Source organism: Tarenaya hassleriana, unplaced genomic scaffold (assembly GCF_000463585.1).
Source record: "Tarenaya hassleriana unplaced genomic scaffold, ASM46358v1 Cleome6, whole genome shotgun sequence".
NCBI classification, from domain to species: Eukaryota; Viridiplantae; Streptophyta; class Magnoliopsida; order Brassicales; family Cleomaceae; genus Tarenaya; species Tarenaya hassleriana.
In genome coordinates this window covers 2,220,558-2,232,242 of record NW_010968505.1, presented here as the reverse complement: position 1 = coordinate 2,232,242, position 11,685 = coordinate 2,220,558, and the positions used below count along the sequence as shown (strand labels likewise).

Sequence of the window (11,685 nt, the reverse complement as noted above, 5' to 3'; positions counted from 1 at the left end):
TTACAATAAAAATTTAATCTAATAACTAGAAAATTGTAATAAATTCTGTCTATTCGATGGTGATAACAACTGTCGATGAAAAGTTCATTATAAAATTTTTAGAAGTGTGCGTTTAAAGCAAAAAATTATGGTTATTGGTCCAAAAATTTTAATGAGAGGTAAGAGTCAAGGTGCAATTATTATATTCATGAAATGGACTGACCATCCGCGAGACAATTACGTTGCTTTTAAGATTATATATTTATTATTTAATACATTAATTATCATTTTAATTGGTGAAATGAAAATGTACAATGCTTTACCCAGTGTGACTGTAATACTGCGTAGATGATAGTGTGTGTATGTACGATTTAAATTGGAGGGGGTAGGGATCCAATCCCACGTGGCATGATATGATTGGTCAAGATATGCAGCTCATATCATTGACCCTAAACCTGTGCGCTTCGACATGATGACATCGACGCGTCCTCCTCGCCGGTTGCTCGGACATTCCTCGCAGAGTCGCAGGGCGTAAGAGAAAAAATAATCTCAAACAACGAAACTCAGGCGAGAGAGAGAGAGAAATGAAGAAGTCGGGAGGAGCTGAGAAGAAGAAAGTGAGAAGATCGACGGGAGGTTCCGTACAGAATGGCCCCAGAGGTCCCGTCGCCGACAACCCTCCTAGGGTTTGGTCTCTTCGTGTTCCTTTTCCTCTTTGGGTTTGCTCGTTGTTTGTCTCTTCTTGCGGTTATATGATCTGGATTTTACTATTGCGTTTTTTTTTCCCAATGATTTGGAATTGTGGTTGAATTTGGGAGATGCTTTCATGGAATTCTCTAGTCTCTCCGCAAATTCATCATGCTTTTTGTCAGTTGGAATTGTACTTTGAAACTTCCATTGTGTATTGGAGAGAGAGAAGGAAAACAATGGTTCGAGAGACTTGATCAAATGGGCCAAAAAATTATGAGAACACCGAAATTAACATTTCAGGAGTTGAACTATGGCTTAGGGGACAAGTGAGTTTCTGTCTCTTAAAAGCCCTAAAATTTCTCATCGGTTTGCCGATACTACGAAGATTGTCTAGAAGTGGTGGCAAAGAGCTTGAACTAGTATTTTGAATTTGCAGCTCATAGATGTTCTGTTCTTTAATTATCTTATCATGGCAGTCTTAATGTTCTGTTTGCAGCTCTACTTATTGTGTTGCGTCTGCCCTTTTCTTATAGTGATGGGTTTTGTGATTGGTAGTTAACAATTGTATTGCAATTTATGATCATTAGATCTTGTGAAGATGGGTTTTGTTTCCGTGAGCTACCCATTCCCGAGAATTATTCTGGATAGCTTTTCGTGTTTCATCCTGTTTAACCTTTGGTTGCTGAGTCTAGAGTTATCGCTCTTCTTTCCTCTGATCTTGTCTGCTCGTGTTTCCAGAAACAAGCTCCAAAGAAAGACGTTTTCCAGTTGTTTGCTGAGAGGGTAAGGGACCACAAGGATCTGGAATCAAGGTGGGCCGTGTTACAGGAAACACGAGTCGAGTATTTCAGAGGAAAGGACTTTGTAAGATTCTTGAAGAAACACCCCGAGCTGAAAGATATCTTGGAATCAGACAGGAATCTCGATGCAGAAGACATAGCCAATGCTTTGGTGAGGAAGAATCTTCTGGTTAGGTGTGATCGTGTTGTGAAAACCATTCGTCCCGGAAAGAAAAAGTTATCTACTTGGCCTGCTCATTTGGAGATCTTCTCTGTAAGCCATCTTCTTTTCTGATCCCCTCTAACATCTCTCAAGCCAAGAAACAAATGATAATGATTGTTTTTTTTGGATTGTGAACTGGTTGCAGGATCAAGTTTTCTCCGAAAATGATGCCTTTTTCGCGTGGACGTTCATTAGAAGACACCCTTTATGGCAAACGCTTCTCTCGTTCTTCTGGCCTGTACTAACCCTCGCGATCTGCTTGTTTCCTATCTATCCACATCGGTGCAAACTACTGATACTATATTCATGTGCCGGCATCCTCCTCATGATACTGACTTTTCTTTTGTGTAAGGCATTCCATGCCAAATCTTGGTCCATACCAGACATTTTAGTTGTACTATCAAGCGAACCCTTCTCATTTCTCGTCCTTTTAACCTCGTGATGGTGATTCAGTGCGAGCAATGGTGTTTGGCGCCGTATGGATCCTTCTTGGAAAGAGGGTTTGGTTCTTCCCCAACATTCTGGCGGAAGAAGCAACGCTTCAGGAGCTTTTCCGTTTCTGGCCAAAGAGAGACGAAGAAGAGCCTCCAAAATGGACATCACGGATTTTCTACGCCGTCGTAGCTGTAGTGGTCATTTTGTTACTCAGGCACCATGCTCCCGATGAGGCTGCCAGAGCGAGGTCAGTACTCACTCTCTATCCATCTCATCTCTCTCCCTCTCATGCAATACTAGGGGTGGATACGGGTCAAGTACCCGAAAGTTGGTACCTGTCTCAGCCTCGTCCCACAGGTTTTTTGGGACATTGTCTCAATCTCGCAGGATCTGGATACCTACCCATGTATTAGTGGCTAAAAGTCGGGTACACAAGTCCGTGGAAATTTTAAGGATTTACGTGGATTATGGGGTACATTTGTAATTTTTCAAAAGTAATCCTAAATATTGTTGTAATTTGTAAGTACATTAAATAGTAGGATATAAACATAATTTTACTTCCACCCGAACCTAAACTGCGGTCTGGGTTCTTGGCCTTGCCGCATCCGTTCTCGGCTTGGTTGATGGCCGGATAACCGCAAGGACCGGGTATCCGAAAACCCGCAGAGTCTTGAGTACCTGCACCTAGCCCTATAAAATAATAGCGGATGCCTTGCTAACCACATAAGAAAGATCAAGATCATGTTTTTGTCTGATGCATCGGAGTGTGTGTGTGTGTGTTTTTTGCAGATATCATAAGCGAATGTCGAACATCATAGACGATGTACTCGAGTGGTCTCCCAAGCTAGCACTGTCAGGGATGATGGAGAAGCAGCCGGAGGACGAGGAGCCTGTTGTAGTAAATGCAACCGAACCAACAGATTCTTCTTCGGACAGGAACCACCAGTCAGGTTCTGAACATGTGGATCCGCCGGATCTTACAGGCACAGAATCAATCCGATGAGGATGATAACAGGGTTCGAGAAGAAAGATCAAGTAGTGCGTCACCACATCATCCTTAAGGCAAAAACCCAAGTACAGAACGAAGACGATGAACTAGAACAGGATCTGTCTGGTTCAGCTCTCACGGATTACGATGGAAATTTTTTCTAACTATACAATCGTGACTAGTACCACATTCTCTGGGATTTTTCAGGCAAGAGAAATGTATAATAGCTTCAAACGCCACACGTAATGAAAAGAGTTGGAACATAAAAAAGTAATAACACATAAACTCAATCAGTATAACACTCTTCTAGACTCGAAATGGAGACTTAAACCTATGTTTTCAATACTCTCTCTTCTGTACAATCTGCAAATACAGGTGACTGATAGAAACAGAGGCTGCAGCCTATAGCAACTACATTGGCCAACAGCCGCTTGTATATTATCAGCATGCGTGAATTTCCCTCTATCGTATCCTGAAAAGAAAAAAAAAAGATCGAAAAACCAAAAGCCAAGAATGATTTGCCAGGAAGCGATAGATATAAGCCACCGTCCCCCTCGCAGAAGATGTGCTTCCTCCTATTGGAAGGGAGGCCGGGTTGGGTTATGCTGCCCCTGAAGAATTCAGGGTATCAACAGGATTGGTTTGAACAGGTTCAGAACCCGATGAGTTGGTGGTAGATTGGGATTGAGCAGATGCAGTTACTCTATCTCTTGATGCATTATCAGCAGCACCGTTGACCTCGGATTTCTTGGCAAACCGTCCTCCAGTTGCTCTTGGCCTTCTCATCGCATGCCGGTGCCTTGACTCGTGAAGATATGGCTGCGGCATTTGGAACAGACAGGCAGAGAAAGCTCAACCGTAATTAAGTAGATGAAGAAGCCAAACTAACCAGGCTAGACAAGTTTTGCATTATCAGTTCCCATACCCGACAAAAAATATCATCATTGGACACAGAAAAGCCATCAGACTTAATAGAAGCTAGAACACTTTATTCTCTCTAGCAAGAAAGGACACAAGCACACTGAAACTAGTAACGTGGTCCTATTAAAAGATTTTCTGGAAGATAAGATCTACATGCTTAATCACAACCTACATCGGCGCGTTTTCTATAAACTACGGTGCCCATACTGTTTTTAATAAGCAACTTGATAGCAATTGTCTAAACCGGTCCAGAACCAGCAACTGAAGAAATGGAAAGTACCTTTCTGTCTTTAATAGCTTTCCTTTCTAGTTCTGCCTTAGCACGGGCTTTTCTTCGTCTTAGAATTCCCTCGTACTGTTTCGCGTTCACATAAACAGGTTCTTGTGTCATGTCAAGCAGCAAAGCAGTCCTTTCCCCAGGCATCCCAATATATGGAGGAAAACCCTGCAAAAAGAAGAAATAATTAGACATAATCTGCCAAAAATGATAAAATCCGAGCTGTCTTTCAAGGCAAAAGCAAGAACACCTAGAAGAGCCCCCCTTAAAGTTTAGTTCAGATTACCCAAGGTACAAACTCAGACAATATACCACTAAATCTAACTTATCTAAATCAATTCCACAGTACGAGTTTGCATTCATTCAGCAAAAGTCCTATAATATGAAACCATCGGATCCTTCTTTGTAATAATATTGAGAGGGTTTTAGTTTATATACCAATGGCTGATGACCATATGCTCCCATCATTCCCCCATAATATGGATCCTGATATGGATTTGAGACACAAGCCTGCAAATGGAATAATAAACAAGATCATTTGAGACACAATCCCGCAAATGGAATAATAAACAAGATAACAGTCACATCTAAAAGTATGCTACAATATTTATAGTAAACACTAACATTTCTTATGATTGACTCAACCACCAGGAGTAGGCATGATCAATAAGGACATCATCGGAGAAATCTTTAACATAATAAAATAGAGAAAAAAAACCCTACAATATAGTGTCCAACAAGCTCTGGAGGTTGTGAAAGCTGCTGATCACGCATGGCAGGCATAGATGATGACATATGGCCCAACTCATTCCCATCCTGTCCACGGTTTTCTACTCAAATTGGAAACAGATTCTATTACAAAAACTATGTAATGCTACATTTCCGTGAGAAATATATGGAACAAAAGTAAATAGCTTCATAAGGAACCTGTTACTCGCATCGCATCCAAAAGACATTACACACAAAAGAAATAGGCCATGTATAACAACAGAGAAAAGAAACAATACAAACATCTCAAATTCAACTTTTACAGTGCAATGACATCTAATGATCTAAATTTCATGACTTGATGACTTTTAAATGGATTACAAAGCTGGAAGTCACCAGATCACCATTTCCATTGTTCCTGCCTAATCTTGGATTGGTTCTTCACGAAATGCCTAATTAGTATCCAGAACAATCTCCCTATGCTACAGACATTGCATAATAGATAAACCCTTTACTTTATTTTCTTCCAAGAAATTTAGCTCACGACAACTTAGTCAATTATTCTCCAATTGGATGCTACCGAATGATATATCAAACAGTTACCTGATCGTGACGAAGTGGCGGCTTGATCCTTATAAGTCCCAACATTTTCTCCATTCAGTGCACCATCTTCAGACGCTGACTGGACATCGTTAGACTCTGAGCCATTTGGGCATTCCAAAGAAGACGAATTCGACGGAATTCCAGAAGGTCTCGCTTGGGGTACCACACCGAATGTGTTATTTCGCCACCATGGTTCATGATACATCATCGGTTGGGGGACAACATGAGGATTGGCTTCTACTTCATTTCCACTCCCCGGTTTCGGTTGCATCTCTTCAAAATACCTTGATCCAGCCATTGAAATTATATAATTAAAGGAACAGAACAGTGACTGCTCACCAAACCAAAAGAATTCTCTCCTAAACTACAGAAAAAGGCATCTTCTGGGTTCCCCCAAGAAGCAATTACAAGAACTATTTACCGACGCAACAATGCGATTCCATATTCATACAAAACCCACAACTCAAAAATCTCATAATTTATAATCTCTCATAAACCTTAGACCTTCTCCTGGCAAGCAAACTATTTGGCACCGGAATCATAATTCTAGCTCCTTCTAGAATCCCAGAAAAGAAAATTCAAAAAAGCAAAGAGAAGCCATGAAAAGAAATCAACATACCCGACGGAACTCACCGGAAAAGCCCCTCAACTGCAATAAGTTTTAGGCCTCAAAACGTCCCGAAACCCTAAAAACACAACAATCACGAATTCCAAGAAATTAAAAACAAAAACAGAACCAATATAGAAACCGAATGGAAACCAACGCAAAAAAGCTCGTAAAAGAAAAGCGATTGGGACACGACTCACAGGCTGGAAGCAATCTTACTTAGTGAAATAAGAAAAGAAACAAAAACGGACAGGAGCATAACCCTAGATTTTGGGAATTTGGATTTTGAGTTGTTTCGAAACTCAAAACATCGAGAGAATTGATAAGATCAACAACTTCCGGAACACGTGTCGATTTTTGGAGGATGCCAGCACATACGGATCTTGGGGGTCTTGTGTTCAATTGTTGAATGGATGGGGTTTTTATTTTGAGTTTTTGGATTTAGTTTTTGATTTTTAGATTTTAGTTTTTGGTTTTTGGCTTTTGGTTTTTATAGATTTGTAAATCTAAAAAAATATAGCTTTTAGTTTTTAGTTCAATTCTTTCCATAAAGTGGTTTTCTTGGTTTTTAGGAAAACCAAATTTTAAAAACTTGATTGATAATTTTTTGAGTTTTTAAAATCCAAAAACTCCCAAAACCCTTTGTCATTCAACACCGAAGTTGCGATGGAAAATTAAATGTATGGCTTTGAATGATATTGGTTTTTATTTGAATGCCAAAGGGTTTTGAGAATTTTTGGATTTTAAAAACTCAAAAAATTATCAATCAAGTTTGGTTTTCCTATAAACCAGAAAACCACTTTATAGAAAAAATTGAACTAAAAACTAAAAGCTATATTTTTTTGGATTTACAAATCTATAAAAACCAAAAGCCAAAAATCAAAAACTAAAATCTAAAAACCAAAAACTAAATCCAAAAACTCAAAATAAAAACTCCATCCATTCAACACCTTAATCTAAAAAAAATGGCTTTTAGTTTTTAGTTGATTTTTTTCATAAAGTAGATTTCCGGATTTTTAGGAAAACCAAATTTCAAAAAATTTGATGGTCGGTTTTTTCACTTTTTGAAATCCAAAAACTCCGAAATCCACCTCTCATTCAACACCTATATATTAAAAAATAAAAAAAAATTGGTGTTGGTTTGAAATTTGGAAAAGGGCGAAATATGGGTCCACGTGACATGCAAGTGATAGGCTGGAACACGTGACACGTGGATAGAGTGGACCAAGGAGGCAACGCCATATGACGTGGGCTGGATTCTCGAGCTAACCCATTTTCGATTCAAAATTTTTTTATCTGATTAAATAAAAACGGATTCACCAACCAGCTCGGAGATTCAATCAGTGAATATATATATTTTTTATTAGTATTTTTTATTTTTTATTTTAAATTATTTTCTAATATTTTTTAATTTTTTTAATTTGATTCTCATTACCATCTAAATAGGGTCAAGTTCTTTTTATCGTAAAAAAAAAAAAACAGATCGCAGCGAGTCGATCCTTTAATTACTTCTCAACTTATTCACTCTTTTTTTTTAATTGTTATTTTATTTTATTTTATTTTTTAAGACAGAATCTCTCGTACACCAATTCGATTAAAAATGTCACGATATTATATCGAGAAGTAACTATTAAAATAGAGAAAAGTTTCCGAACAAAAAAATTTATCTCTTCAATCTGGCATATGAAAATAAGATAAGGATATCAAGATATAATTTTTTTTATGGATATTTGTTTATGATAATGATATTTAAGCAATGATTTATTGTTTGGTGCGTAATTTATATTCAAGCCCCTTCTTATAGGGTTATGAATTAACTTGTAAGTCGCTCGTATTGATTTTAGACTAAATTGATATAAAATCAGTTAACTTTATATATTGATTATCTGCGAGATTTTATTGTTGTATTTCCGATATTAATATTTATACCAACCAGCTCCAAATAATCATTTTTATCCATCTATTCTGAATTGTGTAGATCACTTTTTAATATTGAAGCATTTAAATAAAATGGAAATGAACTTTTTTTAAAAAAAATTGATAAGAAATTGTCATATTAGATCTATATATAATTGTTCATACAAATGTATAGATCACAAGTGCCAACTAAAATAAGAGATCCCTTCTTCACTAGCTCAAAAAATAATTTCTCACATTGTTTTTTTAATTTTCAGAGGTATTTTTATCGTCTTTTATAGTTTATTATTTTAACTGCATTTTATTTCTTTTTTAAGATTAATTATTTCTATTTTTCAAACTCTCCATTTCTCCTTTTTTTAAAAATAAATTAAAAATATTTGGAAATAATTGTGCCTTTTAAATAAATAAAACTAATAAAAAAACACTTTTAAAGAGTCTTAAGCATTGACAAAACTGGGAGAGAAGACCAAATATGTATTTAGGGATAAACAAGAATTTATCCGATGGGTTACAGAACCTTACAATTGGGCTTTAGAAGCCCATCCAATTTATCTAATTTAAGGCCCATGAAGACGATAATTAAACGAGTGATTAGTTTATTCTGGGAAAAATAAATTATATTATGGGTTGTTATCATATTTATGTAATTTTCCTTATCTGTTTTATTAATATAAAGACCAATGTAACAGTAGATATACTAACACTATCTTACACAATGAAAATTATACTATTGTGTATGCAAAGATATGAATGAACTTTGAACTAGAAGATTTTTACATATATACGTGCATGGCTTATTGTATCCTTTTATTAAAGAATCTATTTCACATACAGTCATTAATGGTACATCAAATATATATATATATATATATATGCTTATTGTATCCTCAAAAAGTATTGTTCATCAACTCCTCAAGATCCCAGCAGTATTCTTCCATTCTGGTACCCTCCAAACCATTCCAAAGGTTTCCTCCTTCGTTTGTCTCTTCTACTTTGTTGATATTGTTGCCTAAATAGTTCTCAACAAAGCCAATGTCACTTGTAACATCTGCATTGTACCAGTTAGCATTGGTGTCTTGGAATCCTACGTTCTCCAAAGTAGGAACGTGAAATTCCACTTGTGCCCCTGTGTCAACCCCGTAGAAACCATCACCACAAGGGTCGAAACCGTCATTAGACAACAGGCTAAAGCCATGGTGGTGAAGCGTGGGAAAAGAGTTGGTTATGTGGCTCAAAGACATAGATGATGACGACGACATGAAGGTTCCGATGACGTCATTGGGATCCAATGATGAGGAAGACGAAGGCGAAGACAGAGAACCGCTCGTGGTTGGTGATGGGGACGTCGACGTGTTCTTGAGTCTTTTCTTGATTGTTGAGTTCCAAAAGTTCTTGATCTCGTTGTCCGTTCGACCGGGCAATCGAGCTGCTATTTGAGACCACCTACGAAATTGAAGTGGTGAAATTTAATTAAATATTCAGTATAACAAATATCCTTTTCGAGACAAAGACACGTAGACATGGGGACAGGAGTTGCCGATAACTTCCAATGTTTGAGACCACGTACTGTATATTTCAGTGCATGGTCTGCATGGGAGTTCTAGAAACTCAAAAATATGATTATAGAGTTAATAAATCGAACAATAATTATATATATATATATAGAGAGAGAGAGAGAGAGACAGAGAGAGGAATAATTTTGTCCAGTTTTATGTAGTAACATACACTCGTTTCATACTATAACATGTAGATTATGATAACTATAAAATCATTTACAGCTTAAATTCATTAGACTTCAGTTATAAAAAAAAATCATTTTTTATAATTAAAATATTGGTGAAAATTAGGTGTAAACAAAAACAAAACCCTAACTCAGACAAGATAGGATTTATTATGATATTATTGAGTGTTTAAGACTCCAAAAAATGTACGAAGCTTTAGAAACAGGGAAAAAAACAAAAGGACAAAAGTCAATATCAGCGGAAGATGCAACGCACTCCAACATCACCCCCCACGACGACTAACGAACTTATCAAATGTCTCCTAATCTCTCTTGTTTCTTCCAAAACAATCATTAAATCCTTTGAATCTAATTATTATATCGTACGTATCAATAAAAATTCATATCTTCCCTATTAAAACCATATAATACAATACCCTTTTCGTTGAATTACATCACAGAAATTCTCTATATACTTTACATAGCACATATATACACACACACACACAAGTACATGCGAGTACTGTAGGGTTACAAAACATTTAATGGTGTAATATTTCATATCTTCCTAGACAAGAAATGTTAAATATAGATAATATAATCTATAATATATCCAAATGGTTATCGTCCATTTCTACCGGACCAAAGAGTTTACTTTTTCATATAAATGAAAGCAAACCATATGAAGCAACTGCAAGCAAAAAAAAAAAAGGTTCCAAATAAAGTAACCATTTATATTCTTCAACTCTGTTTATATACATATATTTACACATAATAGACACTAAATTGGTCTGGTAGTTATGTATGCATGCATGTATATCAAAGCAAATCGACCTTCCCATAAAAAAAAGATCTATTATTACATACAAAGAAATCACGTGTGTGTATATATATATATGTATGTATGTATGTATATATGTATTACCTGTTTCCGAGTACTGAATGCAAGCGAATGATGAGATCTTCTTCTTGAGGAGAGAAGGCGCCTCGCTTGAGGTCGGGACGGAGATAGTTGATCCAACGGAGGCGACAGCTCTTCCCGCATCTTTGGAGCCCTGCGTTTCTTGCCACGTCACTCCAACATCCCTGACCGTTTGTCAACATGTAATGCATCAGCTTCGAGTCTTCCTCTGGTGACCAGAGTCCCTTCTTCATCTTCTTACTGCTAATCTCGTTGCTGTTGAAGTTAGTGGCAGTAGAATGCTCCGGTTTTCTCATATTTTTTTTTGAAGATTGAGATTTTTTTTTTTGGTTTTTGTTTGTTTTTTTTTTAATCTCAAGAGGGTTTGTATGATTTTCGTTCTTTTGGGTGTTTTCAAAGTACAGGGTTTGGAACGTGAGTAAGCGGTTTTATAACGTGTGTACGGAGAGAGAGAGAGAGAGAGAGAGGAGACTTGATGAAGGGAGAATGATGATAATGATGAAAGAGATGGTTGTAGGGTTTTGCTTACAATTCAGGAAAGAAACCACAAGATAACGAATTCTTGATTCTTTTTTTAATCACAAATCCTTGTTATACTGATATGATTTGCGGCATAGTTTACAAACAAAATAGTCCATGCTCTTACAGAAATATTTATTTTCCCCGACAAATGAAACATATATAATAATTTGATAACTTACTTAAAACATATACTACATGTATACATTAAAAATATTATTACCTTATTTCATGATATACGTAATTACGTATATACTTAATTTCATGTAGTAGAGAAGATATATGTTAGTTGATGGGTCATAAACGAAAACGGTTCCGAGAGAGACCCAAGAGGCAAAGTGGATGACAAAAGTAAGAGCTGTCTTCTCTTGTCTAGGGAAAGAGATGTTTTTCT

At 36.7% G+C, this 11,685-nt stretch overlaps 3 protein-coding genes across 8 annotated transcripts; 1 reads left to right on the top strand and 2 right to left on the bottom strand.

The window, feature by feature from the left end:
- The first annotated feature begins 431 nt into the window (after positions 1-431).
- Positions 432-3,387, top strand: LOC104799106. The gene is made up of 5 exons (XM_010521447.2): positions 432-665; positions 1,408-1,722; positions 1,817-2,018; positions 2,125-2,353; positions 2,896-3,387. The coding sequence occupies exons 1-5, from the start codon at positions 564-566 to the stop codon at positions 3,107-3,109; spliced, it is 1,062 nt and encodes a 353-aa protein (XP_010519749.1). The 5' UTR covers positions 432-563; the 3' UTR covers positions 3,110-3,387.
- Positions 3,355-6,586, bottom strand: LOC104799107 (nuclear transcription factor Y subunit A-1-like). 6 transcript variants are annotated; one of them, XM_010521452.1, is made up of 7 exons: positions 6,411-6,586; positions 6,237-6,289; positions 5,604-5,887; positions 5,016-5,122; positions 4,731-4,802; positions 4,296-4,460; positions 3,355-3,913 (listed from the first exon to the last, which is right to left on the bottom strand). In XM_010521452.1, exons 3-7 carry the CDS (start codon positions 5,872-5,874, stop codon positions 3,695-3,697), a joined length of 834 nt encoding a protein of 277 aa, XP_010519754.1. In that variant the 5' UTR covers positions 5,875-5,887; positions 6,237-6,289; positions 6,411-6,586; the 3' UTR covers positions 3,355-3,694. The 6 variants fall into 6 exon arrangements, with proteins under 6 accessions (XP_010519754.1, XP_010519755.1, XP_010519750.1 ...); XM_010521453.1 differs by having other exon boundaries at positions 6,430-6,586; XM_010521448.2 differs by having other exon boundaries at positions 6,223-6,289; positions 6,411-6,585.
- A 2,339-nt stretch (positions 6,587-8,925) lies between these two features.
- On the bottom strand, positions 8,926-11,176 carry LOC104799105 (transcription factor MYB46-like). Its single transcript, XM_010521446.1, has 2 exons — positions 10,776-11,176; positions 8,926-9,573 (listed from the first exon to the last, which is right to left on the bottom strand). Exons 1-2 carry the CDS (start codon positions 11,066-11,068, stop codon positions 9,018-9,020), a joined length of 849 nt encoding a protein of 282 aa, XP_010519748.1. The 5' UTR covers positions 11,069-11,176; the 3' UTR covers positions 8,926-9,017.
- Between the last annotated feature and the right edge of the window lie 509 nt (positions 11,177-11,685).

What these genes read in the sequence shown, in the direction of transcription:
- LOC104799107 (XM_010521452.1), bottom strand. Translation starts at nt 5,874, where the DNA reads ATGCAACCGAAACCGGGGAGTGGAAATGAAGTAGAAGCCAATCCTCAT. An exon ending in AGCTTGTTGGACACTATATT is followed by an intron (nt 4,803 to 5,015) that starts GTAGGGTTTTTT and finishes TTCCATTTGCAG; the next exon opens with GCTTGTGTCTCAAATCCATA. An exon ending in AAGCTATTAAAGACAGAAAG is followed by an intron (nt 3,914 to 4,295) that starts GTACTTTCCATT and finishes CAAATGCCGCAG; the next exon opens with CCATATCTTCACGAGTCAAG.
- LOC104799106 (XM_010521447.2), top strand. Translation starts at nt 564, where the DNA reads ATGAAGAAGTCGGGAGGAGCTGAGAAGAAGAAAGTGAGAAGATCGACG. An exon ending in TCGCCGACAACCCTCCTAGG is followed by an intron (nt 666 to 1,407) that starts GTTTGGTCTCTT and finishes TCGTGTTTCCAG; the next exon opens with AAACAAGCTCCAAAGAAAGA. An exon ending in CTCATTTGGAGATCTTCTCT is followed by an intron (nt 1,723 to 1,816) that starts GTAAGCCATCTT and finishes AACTGGTTGCAG; the next exon opens with GATCAAGTTTTCTCCGAAAA.
- LOC104799105 (XM_010521446.1), bottom strand. Translation starts at nt 11,068, where the DNA reads ATGAGAAAACCGGAGCATTCTACTGCCACTAACTTCAACAGCAACGAG. An exon ending in CATTCAGTACTCGGAAACAG is followed by an intron (nt 9,574 to 10,775) that starts GTAATACATATA and finishes TCAATTTCGTAG; the next exon opens with GTGGTCTCAAATAGCAGCTC.